Raw genomic sequence first — 22,299 nt, 5'->3', positions numbered from 1 at the left:
TTCCTCGTGTTTTCCTTAGATACTGGTGAGTGCAGTGTATCAGAACTCAGCCTGGTGTTGACTTCAGTCTGGATCAGTACATAGATATTTACGTGTCTCTCAAATGCAAGAACACTGATTCAACTTGCGAAGCCACAGAACTGCAATATATTGCATATGCTATATTAAATGGAATGGAATACATTGCCTTACATAATATTATTCCGTAGAGAAGGATATACCCATTATTCTGTATGCCGTGGGCATCCAGGAGGCCCTGTAGAGCAGGCAGGCTACCGGGAGACTGATGATGGTGGAAAGGGGAGGTGAGGCGGTTCCGGGTAAGCCGTGGTGTACTGGGAGGAATGCACCTCCGAAGTTGTAGCAGCATTTCAGTAACACCAAATGAAGCCACCGGACGGGTTCCTGCAACCATCAGGGCTGGAAGGATCGTGTTCACTGAGCCCTGTGAAGCTGAGCACCATCTTCCCTCCGCCTCCTGTTGGGGCCAATGCTGTCTCCTAACGAGCCCCTTCTATCGCGGCTGGGCTCACGCCCACGTGGTCCCGCTCGCAGGAGACTTTCATTTCCGCCCGTGGAATCCTCGAGCCTTTTCCCGCCAACGGCCGGGTTTCCGCCTCCCGCCGCCCTGACGCCGGCGGGACTGCGCATGTGCAGTGCCCGGCCGCCGACTAGCCCCCTGAGGCGCCGCGGACAGGGAGCCATGGAGGCGGCGGAAGCGAGCCTGTTGCGCCAGTTCCCGTTGCTTCTGCCCCAGAACCGAGCGAAAACCGTGTATGAAGGATTCATTACTGCTCAGGTACTGCCCGGTGTTGCTCTCTCGCTAGGAGAGCCTCCCTCTCGGGGCGCAGTGCCGCCCCTGGGAGTCTGACCCGAGGGGTTGAGGAGCCCTGACTTACGGGGATGGAGAGGGACGGCCCGTAACGACTCCCCGGACACTAGAGGTTGGAGAACCGCCGCCGGAAGCCGGAAGCCGGGGCCAGGGTCCCCGCGCCGGGCCGGGCGTCAGGAGACCCGCGAGCGGGACCTGAGCGGAACCTGAGGGGAACCTGAGCGGGCTGGGGGGCGGGGCCTGGGCGGGCTGGGGGGCGGGGCGGGACAGATGGCCACGCCCCTCGGCCCTCCCCTCTCTAAGTTGCCTCCTCTCTGAGTCAGTGGCTGTCCCACATTCATTCAAACTCCTCTCAGTTTTTGGAATTTGTGTGCCTCCCTCTCTTCTCACGCCACCCGCACCCACGAAGGTTGGCGGCCGTTCACGGGCATCCCTGCTCATCATCATATTGGTGTTTCCTGTAGAAAGAACATTTAGGAGGAAAACCTTGTTTTCGGCCCTCTTGTCACGTCGCGTGCACCCGAAGTGATGTTTTGTAGGGGATTTTGACCACAGAATGAATTGTGCTGGCAGATTCCCAAATTGCCTCTCTGGTGCAGTTAGGACATGTAGTGACACGCGTGTAGGGCTTTGAAGTTCACAGAGCGCTTTCCAAGTACGCTATCTCGGTGTTAACCTCAGCCCTTGGAGGCAGACATTTAGGAAAAATAATTATTCCTGTTTCTTAGTTGAATAAGTCAAGGCGTGGGAAAACGGAGAGGATTATTTCCTTTTCCATGATCGCAACAGAACCCCTTAAACTCAGGCTGATTCCACGCCTGGGTTTTCCCCCTCGGCATTTGCACCCAGATCCCTTAGGTTAGAATTAGTGCAGACTTTTGTTCCCTGACCGTTATGCCCAACATCATGCCCCCTCCCCAGCACACGTATTTTTTGAGGATGGGGCTATATCCTAGGAATTACCATATGTTTTGAAGACTACTTATAACTCTTAAAAATATTGAGAGAATTATCAAAATCACTTGCTAAATGAAACTTTTGCCTATAAGAGTGGCAGGTGCCAAACAGTTTGAGATTAAGTTGCAGAGGTATTGCCCCTTTATTCCTAAATACTTCAGGTATATTTCATGAGACCCGTGACATACACATACATAACCACAATACAATTCTCTAAATCAAGATATGTGACCATGATATAATACCACTATCTAGTGTGGAGTCCTTTTTCAACTTTTTTTTTTAAATGTTGCAATTACATTATTTTAGCTCCCTACCATCTGATGATGTGAGATCTCATGTTTAGCTGTCTCTAACATGAAAGAGTTTATTAGTCTTTCTTTGGTTTTCATGAACTTGCCATTTCTTAAGAGGACAGGTTAGTTATTAGGTAGAATGCCCCTCAATTTGGGTTTCACAGATATTTTCAAGTTCAGATCATGCAATTTGGCAGAAATGCCCCAGAAAGAATGTTGTGTCCTTTTCAAGGTATTTATATCAGTGGGCCTGGTTATTGATAATGTTACCTCTGATCTCCTGTTTAAGGTGGCATCTTCCAGTTATTCCTTTGCAATTAATAAGTCCTTTTAGGGAGCTGAAACATTAAACTTTCACCACACACACCCCAGTTATAGCATTATTGACTCTTGTTTGAGTCAGTTAATACTGTGATCTTTGCCAAATTTTTTAGCTCTATCGTTTCTTTGTTAATTGACATTCTATGATAAGGAATAGTTTTCCCTTCTTTACAATTTATTTATATCATAATGGTCTCATGGATTTTAAAAATAATTTATTTAATGGGTTATCATCATTGCGTCCCTTATTTTTATGTTTTTATTGTCCCAGATTTGGCCAGTGAAAGCACACCGTTATTGATACACATTTTTAAGTTAAAGCTTTGAATTTTCCTCTCATCACTGTTAAAATTATCCTATGGATGCTGACATGTGATATATCATTTTTCAGAACTTTTGTAATTTTAAATTTTAGTTCTGCTTAATAGAAGATTTTACAAAATTTATCATGGAAGGTCTTTTTTAAATTTTGTTAACTAATTTCTAGTTTTAATGCATTGTGATTAGATCATATTGTTTGTAAAAAGTTTGTGGAACTTATTGATCCTGTGTATGTGAGAGAGAGAAATTCATGATTGATTAAAAGAAGGTGCTTTCTCTATTATCAGATTATTCCCTTCCTCTTGAGTGAGCTTTGATAGTTTGTTTCCTTCAAGGACTTTGTTCATTCATCTAGGTTTTAAAATTTATTGGCTTAAAAGTTACTTATAATATTCCATTTTATCATTTTAATGTCTTTAGGCTTGTAATGATGCTCTTTTTATTGGTTATCTTATGCTGCATAACTAATTAGTTCAAACCTTAGTGGCTTAAAATAACACATTTATTATTTCAGGATTCTTTGGATCAGGAGCTTGGAAGTGACTTAGCCAGTGTTTCTGGATCAGTGTTTCTTATGCAGAAGATGTTGGCCAGGATGTCAGTTATCTAAAGGCTTGACTAGAGCTGAAAGATTTGCTTCCAAGAGTGTTCATTCACATAGCCATTGGCTGGAGGCCTCAGTTTTTTTACTGCTCTCCGTTAGGAAGGCCTCAGTTCCTCACCACATGGGCCTCTGCAGTGTTGCTTGACTGTAATGATGCATGGCAGCTAGCTTCCCCTGGCTAACTAGTGAGTGATGGGACAGAGATCAAGCGGAAAGCTGCACAGTGCCTTTTCTCCCCCAGCCACTGAAGTTAACACATATTCACTCAGCTTTATTTTGTTTGTTAGAAGCAAGTCACGAATGCAGCCCATAGTAAAGGAGAGAATTGAGGCACCAACACTTAATGGTGGAAGTAGCAAAGAAATTATGGGCATATTTTATAGACACCTCCAATCCCAATACTGATAATGGTATTTTGTGTTTCTTCTGATGCACTGGGATGGAGGCTTATACATTTTATTGAAATGATCTCTTCAAGAACCTACTTTTGATATCATTGATTTTTCACTATTTCTGAAGTACCCGTCAAGGTTATTGTAGGATACTCTACTGGGATTTCTCATGATTAGACTGAGGTTATGGGTTTTTGAGAGGAACATCACAGTGTAAGTACCATTTCATCATGTCATATTAAGGGCACAGATTATCAATGTGATATATTACCATTGATGTTGACCTTGATCATTTGGCTGAAGTGGCATTTGTCTGTTTTATCCACTAGAAAGTTACTATTCTGCCCCTCTGCCCCCCCCACCCCTCTTACACAGGCGCGCGCGCGCACACAGACACACACACACACACACACTTTCCATACTATACTCTTTTCCTTCCCCCATACTGTACTGTTTGAGAGGAAGTCACTATGAGCAGCTCCCATTAAGGAGTGGGGAGTTATGCTCCCTTTTAAGGTAGAGTGTGTACATAATTTATTTGATTCTTCTGCATGAGAGATTAGCTTAACCTCTCCCATTTACTAATTCACTTATAACAGTATGGATTCATTAAACTTATTTTATACTTTGGGTTGTAATCCATTCTTATTTTCTTTGTTGTTCAAATTGACAGCTTTGGCACTCTCAATTATCCTTTAAAGAGATTTTTGAAAAATAAGAAAAGTCTTTATGTTTACTTGTATATTAACTATTTCTGGCCCTCTGTTGTATACCAGAGTTCCATCTGATTTCACTTACTATCTTCCTGAGTTCCTTTCTTTAATATTTCAAGTAGTGCATGTCTGCTGATGATTAATTCTTTTAGTGTTTCATGTCTAAAAAATTGTTTATTTGGATTTTTTGAAAGATACTTTCATTGGGTATAAGATTCTAGGTTGACTTTTTTCTTTTAGTGCTTTAAATATGTCACTTCACTTTCTTGTATTATTTTCTATGAGAACTCTTTTTTCTTATCTTTGTTAGTAGTATGTTATTTTTCCTTTGGCTGTTTTAAGGTTTCTCTTCTTATCTTGGTGTAGTTTTATTTATGTTTTCCCTCCACAGAGTTTGTGCAGTTTTTGTTTGTTTGTTTGTTTTAGGTCTATGAGGCAGTTTTTTTCATTTAATTTGGAAAAACTTCAACCATTATTTCTTCAAAATTTTTTTTGTTTCCTCCTCTCTCTTACCTGTATTGGGGACTTCAAATACATGCATGATAGGCCAATTTAAGTTGTTGCATAATTCATTAATGGTCTGCTTTTTTAAAAAAAAAAATCAATCTGGTTTTTTTGTTTGTTTGTTTGTTTGTTTTTGGATGTTCTGTTTCTGTGTTTCAGGTACACTAATATCTTTTTTTGCAAGGTTTAATCTGTTAATACATCTAGCATATTTATCATCTTAGACATTGTATATGCATTTTTTTATCTTTTAAATATAGGTCTTTATATCTCTTCCATATGTATTTAGCATACTCATGCTTTCCTTAACCTTCTTGAATATCTGTACTATTGTAATAACTGTTTCAGAATTTTAAAGCAGTTCTGTCATCTGTTATTTTTGTATTTCTCTTGATTTTTCTTTTTATTATGAATCTTATTCTCCTGCTTCTCTGCTACATGGTATATTTTGATTGAATGCCAGACATTGTGCATTCTACCTGTGGTGTGCTAGATATTACTTATTCTCTTAAATATTCTTGAGATTTGTTCTAAGCAGCAGTTAAGTTACTTGGAAATGGTTTGATCTTTTCAAGGTTTGCTTTTAAGCTTTGTTAGGCAGAAAAAGAACAGACTTTGGCTCTATCACTGAGGCAACACTTGTATTTGTTGGCTTTAATAGTATAAGGTTTTCCACTTTGATGGGAACAAGCTCAACCTTGTGGGAGCTCCAAGATTGTTTTGCATGCTCCATTCTCCTGGTTGCCTAACTTTGGGTGGTTTTCTCACATCCATGCAGCAATCACTATTTAGCTAAAGACTCCTTTGGAAGAATCCTCTGAAGTTCTCATTTACTCTGTAGTTCTTTCTTCCCCATGTATTTCCTCGTTGGTGCTGTACATTATGAATCCTACATACCTTTACCTCCCCTAATTCACCCCTGTCTTTTTAAGTCAGGGAGAATGTTGGGCTCTGTTTCGTTCTTCATCCTTGCCCGGCAGCCTGAAAAGTCTCCAGGCCATATGGCTGACTATTTATAGAGATTTTCTCATTTCTTTCCCTTCTTTCAAGGATCACTGTCCTACAATGCCTATTGTTTGATCTCTGACAAATCATTGTTTCATACATATTTTGTCCAACATTTTAGTTAATGTGGGAAGGTAAATCCTGTCTTCCTTTTTTTTTTTTATAATGGGTAGAAGCCTTCCCCTGACCGCCGGGTTGCCTCCTGCCCCTGAGAGCTCCCGGACTGTGAGAGGGGGCAGGCTGGGCTGAGGGACCCCCCCCCCTCCAGTGCATGAATTTTCATGTACCGGGCCTCTAGTAGTTTATAAAATTCTTAGTTCAGAAATACACTGTTCTGTCAGTGAAGAAAAGTACAGTTTATTTAATGGATGATGTTTTTGGTAGTGCTAAGAGGAGGAGTTGAGTGTTTCTATTTTGTTACATAAGATCCTAAGTTTGCCACTCTTGTTTTTTCCTCCTAGCACCCAGTTTCCAAAGTATTTCCTTCCCTGCTTTTTTACCATCTTCTATTCCTACATTTCTTTTCTAAGACGAACCCCTTGCCTTTTGTGTTCATGTTTAGTCCCTTACCTGTGGTCAGTGTTCTACCATACTTTGATCTACCAGATTATTTATTACTAGTATTTGTTTCAAGTCAGCTAACCCAAATCTAACTCAATACATTAGCACAAAAGGGATATGAGTGATTCTAATTATGCTTCATTAAAAGGATAATAATAAATGAATAGAATATATTCATCTTAACTAAAACCAGTAGGAGGGAATTTGTACTCTACCAAATCTCCCACCCTAAATGTCTTCCTGCTTCCCCACACCAATATCCAACAATATTTTAGAGGAATATAAACCTACTAGAGGCCTGGTGCACGACATTCGTGCACTGGGGGGGGGTGGAGGGCTCCCTCAGCCCGGCCTGTGCCCTCTCGCAGTGTGGGCCCCTCGGGAACAGGCCTAAGCCAGCAGTCAGACATCCCCTGAGGGGTCCTTAGCGCTGCCGCAGAGGCGGGAGAGGCTCCTGCCACCGCTGCTGCGCTCGCCAGCAGGGAGCCCGGCTTCTGGCTGAGCGGCGCTCCCCCTGTGGGCGCCCACTGACCACCAGGGGGCAGCTCCTGCGTTGAGCGTCTGCCCCCTGATCGTCAGTGCGCATCATAGTGACCGGTCGTTCGGTCGATTTGCATATTAGGGTTTTATTATATAGGGTTATTTTTGTACTTGGTCCAGTCCCCTCTTCTCTCTTCCATGCATTTTCTTCTGAACCCCCTAGCTGTCCAAAAGGAGTTGCTGTTGGAGTTCCAGATCGGAAAAAACTGAAAGTGATCTATATATTTTTTTCTGCAGGTAATTTGAAATTTAGTGTTCTCTGTCTTTTGTTGTTGTTGTTCTTAATATTGATCTATATAGTATTTTGGGAGGATGTGTGGAGAGGTTGGCATTTAGGCAACTATCAGTACTTTTGTTTCCTCTAAGCCTGGAAAAATCTGCTTTTTGAGAGCAATTAAGAAAAAAAAAGCTAATTTGGATATTTTCTTTAATCAGAAACGTATGATGGCATGTGACATGGCATTTGACCTTTTAAAATGGCTGGATTTTGCAAATAAGGGACTTTGGGATTTTATTCTTTCAGATAACAGAGCAGGAGAGAAGTTTTACTATTTTTCATGTAAATTTTGAATTCCAGATTGTTCTTACACCTATGTGTGGGATGTCTATAAAGTTAGGTTAAAGGTACTACATAATACCTTTTAGTGCTTTAATGAAATAGTGAATTATTGTTACTTGACCTTTTGAAAAGGTCAGTAGTACATTTTGTTTCATTTTTTTAAACGACATTTAAATGTAATGAAAGTCAGAACTGTAATATTACCATGAAAGTAAAGGTTATGGGGTACATTTAATTGTGTTCCTCTATTTTTGAAACTGCTTTGAGGGAGACTGTGCTAAAATTCTTGTGGTAATTGTTTTTCGAGAATTTTATTACTCTTTTTCATTTTATAGTGTTGGAGTAAAAGATTATAATTCTGTTTGTCCTTTTCTGCCTACCTTTGCTCAGATTTCATGTGTATTATTCTATTTAAGTTACAAAGTTTAAGCTGCTTACTCATCCACTTTCTCAAGAAAGTAAAACTGAATAAATTTCTGAGAACAGTCCCTTTTTCCTTAGAAAGAAAGACTCTTGAGTAAAATTTTATATATTCAAATGTGTAGCTAGTGAATATGTAAGTTGAAAGAAGTAATGTAATATGTTAGCAATTTTATTAACTATCTGCAAATGTGGGAGAATTAAATACATTCTGATTTATGAAAATATTTCTCTGATTTTGTATATTTAGATTATTTAACTAAATATATTTTTATTTTATAAAAGATAGAACATTGGAAATATGATGCCTATAATGTGTTACATATTCTTATTTTACTTATCAACATTATGACTTCTTCTATATTCAAAGCAATTTGAAAGAATTTTCTTTTCATACATTTATTTCCCAAGAAATAACATTTAAAAATCTTTGTCTACATTAACAATTTCTTATAACTCTTATGTTTATGTGAATGACTGTCTCTTTGAAAACAACTTTAGTGGTTTGATTTCCCAATAATTACAAAGTTTTAGCCAATTATTTTTCCTCAAATGCAATATTATGTTGCTTATATTTTAATAGGTATAAACATTTGGATGAAGTTTATCCCGTTTAGAAAATAAAGGAAGCATTGCCTTTTCTATATGATTCTAAAATTAAGTGAAACTCGTAACATTAAATGAAAGGTGAAAATTTGAACCTTTTCAATATTTTCCACAGGGAAGAGACTTCCATCTTAAAATATTGTTGCCTGAAGATTTGCAGCTGAAGAATGCAAGGTGATATATTTTGTTCTATATTTGCATCTTTATGGAATGGTTAGTCAATTAATCTGCTATAAACTGATTTCAGTCATTAGAGTTTCGCCTAAAATGCTTATTAGTCATTTCTGATTTTCCCAGATCATTGTGCATTTATAAATTATTTTCCCTGGTGCTGAAGTACTTTTCAAAGGTGACACATTAATTCTCTAATTTTCTTTTTTATTTGAAGCAGTAAACAGCAACTGTGTAAATTTCACTAACAAGTATTGAACTGAAGTATAAAGGTAGAATACAAAAGAATTAGAATTAGTACAGACAGCCTGTCAAGGAATGTCAAGAGATGAGACTAGAAATTTAGGTAGCACCCCAAATCTCATTTCTGCTCCTAAATATCTCTAGTGGTAGGGGGTAAGGAAGACTCTGGAGGCATTTACAAGTAGAATTGATGGATTTTGTGATTGATTAGAAGTGGGAAATAAGAGGGAAAGAGGAATGGAGGATGCTTTCCAAGTTCCTGGCTTGGATCATTAAGCTAGAGAAGAGGGAATTGATGGAGAAATTGTTTTAAGACATATCAGGTGTGAAATATCAAGAGAGGCTATTCAGTAGGTAGTAGTGTATTGGTGTGTTAATTCCAGTGTGAGACTTGGAATGAAGATGCATGTGGAATTCACAGTAGGCATGGGGTTTGGGGCTCTGAGTACGGATAGACTTCAGCGCTGCATGTGTGGGGTGGAAAGAGAAAGCCAGTGAGGGTATACCACATTTAAAGGACTGGTAAATATAGAGGACCTTGGAGGAAGACTAAGGATTGACCAGAAAAGTAATGGGAAAAACTGAAGCCAAACAAAGAGAGACTTAAGGAAGGGGTGGTTAATAGTGCTGAGTGTTGCAAAGGGATCATGTTAGAAATGATTAGGTTTTATGTAGACACAAGACAGGTGTATTGGGTTTTAGAGTGGATGATGAGTGGGTGGAAAGGAAATGTAAACAGTAAAAACTATTTTGAAGAAAAGGAGTGGCCAATGCTGGGGAAACTTAGGCCTCCTACTTCTAGTTAAGTTAAATCTCTTCCTAGAAGAGTTACTTGCCTAACAATGTTGAGAGCACAACTGAGATGATCCAGTAGATAGATGAACATTAACTATCACTAACGTGATTAAAAGGCTCTATCCTTTTAGTTATATTACTCTGGAATTTGAAGATTATATTGCTACATAAACTTTCTCAAATATAAGTTCTGTATATTAAGATCTAAACTGTTGGTTCTATTTAACCTACTTGGAGCAGAATCTGGTTCAATAGATAACATTGCTATTTTTAAAAAAAGATGTACTGTTTGCCTGTCATTTATTGATTGCAATTATTTATATTTTGAAATAAAATTAGTACTGTAAGTTTGAAGACTTTGAACTTTATAAGTGGTAAAAATTTTATTAACTTTTCAGAATTGTGTTTGTCATTCTTTTCTATGCTCATGCCTGTTTGTGTTAGCATACATGTAAGTTTTTTCCTATTCTGAACAATTAACACATTATTTTATTCCATTAAATTTTAGATTACTAGGTAGTTGGAAGCTGAGGACAATACTTTGTGGATACCACCAAATAATACAACAAGTAAGTCCTTTAAAAGGTTTATGTTTAAGCAAGGGTAAGAAATTACTAAGTTTACTCTTTTTTAAAGACTTACTGTGCAGAATGTTGTAACAAACTAGTTGCTAAATTTTGTAGGTTTCATCTCTATGAAATATTTTAAGGATCTATACATTATGTAAAGTGTTTTTCTGTCTCAGAATCCTTAGCACATCTCTGGGCAGCATTTATGTTCAAGATTTCCATCCTTGAGACTTCAGGGTCTTCAAATGCATTCACCCTTATCCATATCCATCACTTTTTGAGTAATTTTTTTCTGCTAAGACTGAATAGTGGTATAAAGAAATGCCAGGACCCATTTAGGAGTTGTAGGATATCTGTGACAAAAATGGGATTGTAGTTCTAGATTAGTAACAGAAAAGGTGTGGAAATCACTTAGGATCATGTATGTGGACATAATAGGAGTAGCTATAAAGGCCACATTAGTGAGATATAGGCAGGATTAATTTAGGTATTCTTTTTAAAATTATTGTATAGTAGTAACTGGAAGTTTGTACCTTTATATCACCTTCACCCATTTTGCCCACCCTCTGTACCCTGGTTTAGTTATTCTTAATGTTTAGGTTCCTGTACCTGAAAATTCCATTAAAGAGTAAAGAAACTTTAAAACAAAATCACTGTTACTAAAGCAAAGGAAAATAATGAAATGCCTCTTGTAGAAAAATAAATTAAGTAGAAATGCATTTAATTTTATGCTTTTCCCTCTTATATTTTCTCTATCTAAAAGGCAGGTTATTATCTATGATAACTGACAATGACAGAAACTCTCACATAAAGCATTACTGAACCAAAAAGAATAATAGGAGATAAACTATTTGATTTGTAGAATGTAGGCTGTAATTGCTGGCAGTATAATTACAGCAGTTTTTCAAGGGAATGCTTAAATCATTTCTTCTGTTTTTTTTCCCATTGCTCCCTCCCTATCCCCTGTGACTATTTATATTATATATTAAAGTTTAAGAAGTGAACCTATTGAGATATTTAAAAAGCCTAAAAGTCTTGTTAATAAAGACTAAGTATAATAATAAGATCTCTTTTTTTCTTTACCAATTCACCAAGAGGGTTCCTAGAAAAAGTCCCAATTACTTAATCTCCTTTCTGCCCTCCAGTTGGTTATGTAGAACCCAATATTAGTTGAGTCTTTGTTTTATTCCAAGTCCAGATGAATATCAATATTCTTTCTTTTTATCATTTTTTTTTATTGAGTTCAGAGAGGAAGGAAGAGGGAGAGAGAGAGAGAGAGAGAGAAACATCAATGATGAGAGAGAATTATTGATTGGCTGCCTCCTACATGCCCCCTACTGGGGATTGAGTGTGCAACCCAGGCATGTGCCCTTGACCGGCATCGAAACTGGGACCCTTCAGTTCACAGGCCGACGCTCTATCCACTAAGCCAAACTGGGTAGGGCTCTTTGTATCATTTTTAACTAGTAAATATGGATCAGGAGGTCAGCAGTCTTTTTCAGAGAAGGACCAGATAGTAAATTTTTCAGGTTTTGTGGACGGTAAGTTCTCTGTTACAGCCACTCAACTATGCCCTTTAGCGCCAAAGCAGCCATGACAAGAGGTAAAGGAGTGGCTTAGCTGCATTTCAGTACAGATTTATTTACGAAAGCATGCATTGGCTGGATTTAGCCTTTGGACTGTAGTTTGTAGACCATGGATATAACTTGTCACTCATTTCTACTAAATTGGGGGTGGGTGTGGGGAGGAAAGGAAAGATATTGTATAGAAGAAGGGAAAATCAAAGATTTGTTCTAAAACATGAACCCACTCAAAGTTATGTTAAAATGTGAATCTTATGTCTCATACATTGCTAAAATATCTTGGATTATTATTTTTGTCTCGAAAGAGAGTGAACAAATTCATATATTGACTGTCTAGAACTGTGTGACTGTAGTGCAGTGCATCACAAAAAGTAGCAAAAATATGATATTTTGAATTCAAGCAGAGAAATGATAAAGAATTTTATCTAAGAAAACAATTTTAAATTATTTTTTTGCTTTCTTTTATTGTATAGTTATTTTATTTTAAGAATGATTTCTAAGAAATGGAATAGTGATTCTTAAATACTCATTCTACTTTTGAAGTTTTACTTTTGCCATTTTGTTATATTAGTTTTATCTTATTGAAAGATTGACTCCTTTTGAATTAATATGGGTTAATTGTGAAAGAATAAAAATAATAATTATAGGTAATCTTTAAGATCAATAAAAATAAAAATAGACAGTATTATAATTTAATTAATTGCTCTAACTAGATTTTTTTAGTTGTATAGATTTGCATGATTTTTATATTTTATGTGCTTATTTCCACTTTCTTCACTCCCTTAAAAAATAATGATGTGGTTTGCTAGATTTGTTGAACTTGACAGAAATCAGTGTTGAAGGAAAAGAAGAGTATGTGAAGTTTTAGGTGACATTCTACTCAGTTCAGTATATCTCACCAGAGTAGATTTTAAGCTCTGATTTACTCTTTCAAAATGAAATTCATAGGAATAGTAAGGATGTTGACTAATACTTCAATTCTTATACTTTTATGATGTAAATATAATTAATATGTATTCACATTCACAAAACATGTATTTTAGTTTCAGTGAATGGGATATTCATTGTACAAGTGAAATTAATTGGAAATGTAATTTTGATCTAGAGAATGAAGCACTCTCCTGATCTACTGAGCTTTATGATGGAGTTGAAGATGGTCTTGGTAGGTATTTGTTTTCTAACACTGCTACCATAAGTCTCGATTGCTTTTGTAATTCCTGTATCTTTTATATCTTACTGTGAAAATCTTGGTTTCCAGTATTAACATAATTATTATTTTTGGTCTATTGGTCATTTAATTTTGAAGAAATAATCATTAATTCAAAACTGAAAATATTGAGTTAATCTCTGAGTCACAATATTCTCTTTAGTACATTTATTACTGTAATTCTGAATAACATGAGAACCTATTTTTTAGCTTTCTAAAGAAATATGGACAGTATTGGGGATATTACTACACACTTATGACAGTGTATCTAAAAATGGAAGAATTATGACTTTATTTGTTGAAGTGTTTTGTTAGTAATAGGGTTCCTATAATACAATCACTGATAAAAGTATTGATACCTCAATGAAATCAGTAGTTACTGAATTTGTTCAGGTAATTTTGTAAATCTTTCATGGAGTTTCCTAGTAATAACTGAGCATATAGTAGCTGTTCTGCATGCATTTTATAAATGAACAATTACTCATATTTTTAAAAACTGTATAAGGTGTAGGTTATTTTATTCCTATTTCAGAGCCGAGTCATTAACTGCCTAAGACCTAAAAACTAGGAAATATTCAAGTTAGGATTTAAAACTCTGTGTGTAAATCCTCTGTGTTCTTTCTACTACATACCTTTGCTTCCTTCTCCACGAAGAATGCTTTGCTTTTCTGCTTTTGCTTTTTTCCTGTTACGGTTCTGGAATAGGAATAACATGTCTGATCTCAGGTAGAAGGCAGAGTTTACAAATATAAATTTAGGATTAAAATACTGTTTTTATTATTATCTAAGTTTCTTTTTACTGTCAGTATTTGTGGATAGCAATAATTAATATTTCTGAATAAAAATGGAAATTTCAAAGGAAATACTGTATAGGTGTTATATGTATAAGTACAGGAACTGTACTGACATATTTTTTTTTTAGAAATGGATAATCTTAATAATACAAATATATTTTTATAGACCATCAGGCTATCATCAGATATCATTAGGTATTTAGTTTGTAAAAAAACACACAAAACAACAAAAAACAAAAAAACTCCTTGTTTTCTAGTTTACCTTCTAATCAAATTTAGATTGATACTTTGGGCTTTATAAATCTGCTTTCACAGGGTTTTTTAATTTTATTTTTAAAATCATAAAACAGATTTAGAACTTTATTAAAGTACTTCCAGTTAATAGTTCTGATTTTGAAATACTTTTTGTAAAATCTGTTTCTTTCCAGTGTTACCTTAATTTGATAGTATCTTATCCTGGGAAAAAAAAAATGATAAGCACTAATAGATTAAACATATACTTAAAGCATTAAAATTTATACCTTTTATTAGGGTTACACTTACTAGAAACATAATTTTTATGCTTATTTCCGTATGGTTTTGGTATTTTATCAGATTTCTTTTTAAATTTTACTTCTTTAGTTTTTAGATACCTTTTGATAATTCAGACCATATGAACATCTATGTAATTTATAGATATTTGTCTAGGTTTGCACCTTTGCAGTAATTGGTAATTTTTAACCTCAGCAATTCTAGTGATGTTTGTATTGCTTCTAAAACGTAATTTTAGTTTTGTTTGGAGGAACATAAACCATCTTAAAGATATCTTAGGTGAGCCTAGCAGAAAAAGGAATTGTGATCTATCCAGATGGCAAAACACTTGAATTTGCCCAATCTGGAGTTTTACAGAATGAAGAAAGAAATTAGCAGATAAGTATTTATTGTGATAATGAAGGGTTTTTGTTTGTAAGGTAATTCATAATGGTGTACAGATGTATCAGTCTAGGCAATGTACTTAGAGTTCAGGCTCTTCTTCAAAAGTACATATTACTTACTATCAAACATGTCCACAGGAGTAGTAAGAGACTAATGAAGCCTTGGGAATGAGTATTTTTTTAAAAATTTTTATCTCTGATAAGTGTAATAGAGGAGAATATTAAAGTTAAGGTTGAAGGTATAATAATTGACTTTTTAAAATCCATTCTATTTTTTTAATTGATTTAAGAAAGGAAAGGGAGAGAGAGATAGAAACATCAGTGATAAGAGAGAATCATTGATCGGCTGCCTCCTGCATGCCCCACACTGTGGATTGAGCCTGACACCTGGGCATGTGCCCTGACCAGGAATTGAACCATGACCTCCTGGTTCATGGGTTGATGCTCAACCACTGAGCCACACTGACCAAATAATTGACGTTTTTATATGATCTTCAGTGCAGTCCTTTAACTTTTTCATGTCTCTCTTTCTCTCTTTTTTTTTTATGAGAAGTGGAAAGATTCAGCTGGATTTCTTGTAAAAATAATGGACACTTTAGTTAGGCACAGAGAAGATTATGAAATTATTTTGTATAATCAGGTACTAACAATTCATCGTCTGGCATTCCACAGCTGATCCAAGTTTTTTCTTTTAAACAGGAAGTTGCTTTAAAGAATAAACAAGAAATACATGCACTACCTCCCCCTCCCCAGTTCTACTCAAGCCTTATTGAAGAAATAGGAATTCTTGGTTGGGATAAGTATGTCTATTTTAAAATATGTTTTAGAAATGTTTTTCTTTTACATATTTCAACTTAATATTTTTTCAGTTTTAGCAAATTATTTTATACCTGTTTTTAGTCAAAGTGTTTCATTGTAATTAGAGTGTCTGGTCCTTATTGTGGTTATGAATTAAAGGGATATTATCTTGAAAAAATGACCTAGAAGGTAAAATACTAAATTTGTGAAAAAACATTACATATTTTCACTGAACATATTTTTTAAATTTATTTTTTAACTTTTATTGGGGTGTAATTAATAAATATAATTATAATATATTTAAAATGTACGTTGTGATTATTTGATATACATATGCATTGTGAAAATATTCCCACAATTGTGTTAATTAACATATTCATCACCTCACATATTTGCCTTTTTTATTTTTATTTTGTTTACATTTTTGTTGTCAGTTTTCTTGTTGCTACTATAGAGGGGAGAATTTTTAGAACTTCTGAGTGCCATTTTGTTGATGTCACCAAATCTATTTAGGCTTATATCTACCACCTATGTCTTCTATTGTCTCACCTTGCCCAAATCCTTATTCTCGTGCTCTGTTCCAAAATTTGTAAATAGGCAAAGGGAAAAATGACTGCAAAATTTTTATTCACCTCTCTTCTATTCCCCCTTTCAAGACCTTGGTCCTTCAAGTCCTGGTTGCCTTAGCAGTTCTTTGATGCATTCATACTTTTTTTTTCCTTTTCTCTTTCATCTGGTTACTCTAGTTGTTTTCAGTGGAAGTTTTGGTCTGTAGCAAGCTTCTTCATCTTAGCCAGACATAGATGTTACCTATAATTTTAAATGTATTATTATGGTGATATTGAGGTTAATGTTAATTTATGAGATTAGGCTTTATTCGATAAGGTGTTATTCCTGAATAGGATTTGGGATGGATAGAATTTTTATAATAAAACTAGAGGCCCAGTGCACGAAATTCGTGCTTTTGGGGTGGGGGTTCCTCAGCCCGGCCTGCGCCCTCTCGCAGTCTGGGAGCCCTCGGGGGATGTCTGAGTGCTGGCTTTAAGCTGGCAGTTGGACATCCTTAGCGCTGTCACCGCTGTGCTCACCAGCTGTGAGCCCGGCTTGTGGCTGAGCAGCGCTCCCCCTGTGGGAATGCACTGACCACCAGGGGGCAGCTCCTGTGTTGAGCATCTGCCTCCTGGTGGTCAGTGTGTGTCATAGCAACCAGTCATTCTGCTGTTCGGTCGATTTGCCTATTAGCCTTTTATTATATAGGATGTAGCATACCAATGGAAGGAAGAAGACAGAGAAGATGAGTAATGAATTACGATGTGCTAATAGCAATTCTACTGAGGTTATGAAGGTGTGTCTCAAGGCATTGATGACATGGACCCTCCCATTTTTTGGATGTAAGGTGACAGAATAGAGAAAAATTATTTTGACTTATTTTCAGGTGCTTAATATTAAGACCTTAGGTTTTTTTTTTAATATATTTTATTGATTTTTTACAGAGAGGAAGGGAGAGAGATAGAGAGTTAGAAACATCGATGAGAGAGAAACATCGATCAGCTGCCTCCTGCACATCTCCCACTGGGGATGTGCCCACAACCCCGGTACATGCCCTTGACCGGAATCGAACCTGGGACCCTTCAGTCCACAGGCCAACGCTCTATCCACTGAGCCAAACCGGTTTCGGCTAAGACCTTAGTTTTTAAAATAGTTAAGGATGTAGGAAGGGAGTGGAAAGGGAAGAGGTAATGGTTCTAGTTTTGTTTTTGTTATATTGATAAAGTGAATTTGAGACAGTTTTTTCTGTGAATGTGACATATTTCAGAGAACTCCAGTAAAAATTTGTTGAAGCACTGATAATTTAAATATTAAATTTTTGAATAATTCATTTTCTTTCAACTATTATTTGTGAATGCCTGTAATGGAGGGCAGTGAGGATACATAGGCAAGACTTAAGATTGTTCATAGAACTTACATCTAGTAGAAGAGTCAGAATTTATGTAGATAATCACAGTAGTACTTAATTCTAACTGATAAGTATTATAAAGTATAATGATAGGATTTCTTGAAAGCCATTAGTAACAAAGTTATAAAGAGAAGTAGTGCAAGTATGTAAAATACTTTATGGAATAAATGGTTTTAGAGATGAAAGGAAAGTATTGACTTTTGCTTTGTATTATACATATTGTGATGTGACAGAAAAAGGGATAGATCTCTAATTTAGATAATAGGTGAAAGGCAAAAATAAGGATATGAATGCCTCTACCATAACCTTCATCACAATATAAATGTTGGTCTCCACCTTAGACTAAGGTAATTACACACAGGAACTTTCATTTATAAAGTTGCTGTTATATGCCACTGACTGTGCTAGCCACTTTATATAATTCTTATTTAATTCTCAGCATAAGTTTCAATATATATATTTATATTCCCAATTTTGTATCTATAAATTGAGTGTCTACAGCCAAGGCTGGTTGTATGTCAGTGCTCAGGCTTTGTGTATGTGAATGATATTCCCTGGAGTTGTGCTGTGGGTCAGCTCTCATAGGCAGCCTTCAATAAAGTTTCCTCAAGTACCTTCAGTGTGTGACTATGGATAAAATTGGCCATATGCAAAATTAATGCATCCTGAGAGACAGTTTCAAAATCTCTTGGCTTAGATTTGAGAAAGGTGATAGTTTAATTATAGTGATTAGGATGCATGCTTGAATTAGGTATATAGCTGTTACCTAATCATTTGTTTCATAGCTTTACAAATAAAGACTGTTAGCAGAAGAGAATTTTTCTGCATGGATTGTGAGAGGCCAAAGAATAGGATTTGTCAATATTTGTCTAACACTGCTAAAGTAAGAAAATCTCCTATCAGTTTTATTTTTGTGTCTTAATTCTTAAATCAGATATACTTGGCACACTGGTAATACTGGGTTTCAGGACCCTCAGAGCTAAAACTGAGACCTGAATTGTACTGTCCCCAAACTAGAATTGCTACATTTTGAGGCCCTGCTTCAGCAGCTAGCTAGCTTTTTCATTTAAAATACTAGAAGCCTGGTGTACGGATCCGTGCACTGGTGGGGTCCCTCAGCCTGGCCTGGGGGGATAGGGCTGAAACCGGCTCTCCCACATCCCCTGAGTGCTCCTGGATTGGACAAGGGCGGTTCTTGGGTGACATACCCTGGAATTGGTCTCCCTCCTCTCTGGTTCCAGGTGCATAGCCCGAGAACCGAGAACCGCAGCTGCAAGTCACCGCAGCTTGGCAGCTCCTGTGTTGAGCATCTGCCCCCTGGTGGTCAGTGTGCGTCATAGCTACCGGTCGGAGCGTCTGCCCCCCTGGTGGCATTGCACGTCATAGTTACCAGTTGGATGGTCGGATGGTTGCTTAGGCTTTTATATAGATAGATATTTTAAAAATGATACACATAATGGTTTGTATGACAAATTAGTTTAAGTGGATTATGAGAATCTCAGTGATTTCTAGACCATGTCAATATATCCATATTTCCTTTGCGTTCTTAACAATAATCTTTTAGTTTTAGATTTGTTAGTGTAATAATAAAATCTGATAATAAAAGAAAAATCTTTTTAAGTTAATGAAGACCTTGCTGTGTTTTTAAATTACATACTTGGTATTTCTAATCAACTCTATAGGATCAGTCATTATAAAAAATTAAGTTAGAAATGATACAGAATTAGTAGCCGCCTTAAGTTTGATTGCTGCTGTTACAATTTCTATACATGTTTAAACTTCTTAAAAAGCACACTAAAAACAGCAAGTTGTTCAAAGGGTAAAGATGAAGATGATATGACAGTTATGGGTGACTTTGAGTGTTATGCTGTTTCACAAAGGTGAGGGATGGAAAAAGATGTTTTGATGGGCTTTTGTTAACTTCTGCTTGTGTTGTTTTGTAGAGTAGCTCATGAAAAACAATGGGAATTAAACAGAGTCCTTGGGGTTTAGTAGGATTGTCTGTTTGGTACTATGAATGTCCTGGAGTTACAGGTGGGCTGATCTACATCTCACTTTACCTAGGTTAGTCCTATTAATGACTGCCTTTTATCCTGACTCCTGTCAGTCTCAGAAGTGTCCCAGTTGGGAAGAAATTCATAGTCACCTTATTTATAGTCTATCTTATGGTTGTTGTTTTTTGTAAATATGTTTTATTGATTTTTTACAGAGAGGAAGGGAGAGGGATAGAGAGTTAGAAACATCGATGAGAGAGAAGCATCGATCAGCTGCCTCCTGCACATCCCCTAGTGGGGATGTGCCTGCAACCAAGTACATGCCCTTGACCGGAATCGAACCCAGGACTCTTCAGTCCCCAGGCCGACTCTCTATCCAGTGAGCCAATCCGACTAGGGCAGGGGTGGGCAAACTTTTTGACTCGAGGGCCACAATGGGTTCTTAAACTGGACCGGAGGGCAGGAACAAAAGCATGGATGGAGTGTTTGTGTGAACTAATATAAATTCAAAGTAAACATCATTACATAAAAGGGTACGGTCTTTTTTTTTTTTTTTTCAGTTTTATTCATTTCAAACGGGCCGGATCTGGCCTGCGGGCCGTAGTTTGCCCACGGCTGGGCTAGGGCATCTTAAGGTTGTTTTAATAATCATATGGCATCATTTAATTCAGAGATTAAATGGGGAAATGATTAGATGGTTTTATCCTTTTTATAGCATATTATTTATCAGAGTGAGTAGAATTCAGGTATTTGGCCTTTCAGATTTGTCTTGGGAAATCTGAGTTTTACCTAATTTGTTGTGCCGCTGAAGGATTGTTAATATATCTCAACATATATTAAGTTAGATTTTTAATTAAGCCTATTATTTTAGTAATGGATTTGATCCAGTGATGATGATATGTTCTGTAATTCTCAATGAATTTCAAAGAACTATATAACATATTGGAGTAAATGGAATACTTGTTTATACTAAATTAATTTCAATAACTGGACAAGGACTTTAATTCTGGCTTATTAGCTGTGTGACCTCGGTCATGTATTGTAACCTCCCTGAGCCACATTTTCTTCATTTTTCAATTGAAACTAATAATACTTAATAATGAGTGTTGAAAAGAAACATGTTATGTGACTCGTTTAATCCCTGTGTAAAGTAGCTATAAAGTTGTTGAGACACTAGTTCACCTAGAAATGTCAGACTGTATATGAGTTTCACAGAGATTTAATTAGTGTTATGATTTAATTATAACCAGTAATAACTTTTGTTATATAATGCAAAAGAATATAGACATTAATAAATTACCTTTATAAGAGTGTTTTTCCTCATTTATATCCAAATCATTAAATAACTGCAAATTATCTAATAGTGAAAAATTTTGTTTTTCTAAATTGGTTATGTGTTGATAGTATCTAATTTAAACAATGCACATTCAGTTATTTACAACACACATGTGAAGCATAAACATGAACCAATCTGAATAGCTTCTCCATGTTCATTTAATACATAGAGCATTGGCACGTATATAGAAGTGTGAAACTTTTACATTCCTTATAAAAAGCAATAAACTTACATGAAAAGCAGCAGTGTGCGAGTTTTAAGAAAGGTGAGGTCCTTTTGAGCTACAAATAATTTAAGAAGGTTCATAGAGGAGGTAGGTTTTGGGATAAGCTTGGAAAAAATATAGATAGACTTAAAAGGGAAGGATTGGTGGAGGCAAGGCTGTAATGATGGAAATGTACAACTCATTTTTGGACTTTTGAGTCAATCATTTGCTCACATAAGAGAATTAATATCAGGGCCAGATTGAAGGGTCTTACTGCTAGACTAAGGATTCTTTATATGCAGTTGATGGACACTCATTGAGTATTTTTGAGCAAGGAGTTACCTAGGTAGATAACTATAGTCATGGAAGGCAGGATAGGTTGGTGTACAGAAGAGACAGGAAGTAAAGACACCAATTAGGGAGGTTGCTTTTTGAAATGTAGGTTTGAAGTATTAATGCGTAAACTTGAGAGTAGTGGTAAAAATAGAAACTTAGATTTTTATTTTTTTTTGTGTGTGTGTGTGTGTGTGTATGTTTTGTTTTGAAACTTTGATGTTTTATTAAACCATGAAGGACTTAAGTCTACCTTTTGATGTTATTACTATGTAAATATACCTAGATATATTACTAGGCTGTTGGTCAAAATAGGTACACTATTTTAAGAGATAAAGCACATTCCTTCTGCTGCTCTCTACTGATAACATTCAGCTATTAACAAGAACAACAAAAATCTCCCTGAGCTGAAGTATTCTTTTTAAGTGTTTATAAAACTTAACTGCCAAGTTTAGTGCCATTTTACTTATTGCAAGCATACTTACAAAGAAATGCAGCAAGTGATAAATACAAAGTAAAGTGCCAAAGGTATATTTTATTTCTTTAGATTTTATATATATGCTTTATATTTTTAGTCAATTCTGAATGTGCCTAGCTAAGTAATAATACCCAAACTCCTTCTTTTAAATGTGATTTCACAACTTTAAAAAATATTGAGCACTCCAATGATGAGTTTTTAAAATTTATTATTTAAGTGAATTATTTACCTTATTTAAATGAGTAAAAATTATTCCATGTTGTTTAAATCAAGATACTCACCATAATAATA

At 36.1% G+C, this 22,299-nt stretch overlaps 1 protein-coding gene across 3 annotated transcripts in view; it reads left to right on the top strand.

Annotated features, from left to right (window-relative positions):
• The first annotated feature begins 677 nt into the window (after positions 1 to 677).
• Positions 678 to 22,299, top strand: part of FANCL (FA complementation group L) — a 64,375-nt gene continuing 42,753 nt past the window's right edge. For 2 of the 3 annotated variants that reach the window (XM_070429261.1, XM_070429259.1), the window contains exons 1-5: positions 678 to 799; positions 8,747 to 8,805; positions 10,349 to 10,409; positions 13,098 to 13,154; positions 15,607 to 15,707. In XM_070429261.1, coding sequence (XP_070285362.1) covers positions 704 to 799; positions 8,747 to 8,805; positions 10,349 to 10,409; positions 13,098 to 13,154; positions 15,607 to 15,707 — 374 coding nt within the window. In that variant the 5' untranslated portion in view covers positions 678 to 703. Of the gene's footprint in view, positions 800 to 7,209; positions 7,284 to 8,746; positions 8,806 to 10,348; positions 10,410 to 13,097; positions 13,155 to 15,606; positions 15,708 to 22,299 lie in introns of all 3 variants that reach the window. The other variant, XM_070429262.1, reaches the window with a different exon arrangement.

Source organism: Myotis yumanensis, unplaced genomic scaffold (assembly GCF_028538775.1).
Source record: "Myotis yumanensis isolate MYYU_CA2020_CCGP unplaced genomic scaffold, mMyoYum1.0.hap1 SCAF_11, whole genome shotgun sequence".
NCBI lineage: Eukaryota > Metazoa > Chordata > Mammalia > Chiroptera > Vespertilionidae > Myotis > Myotis yumanensis.
Note: the sequence above shows the minus strand (reverse complement) of the source record. Positions and strands in the feature narration are given on the sequence as shown.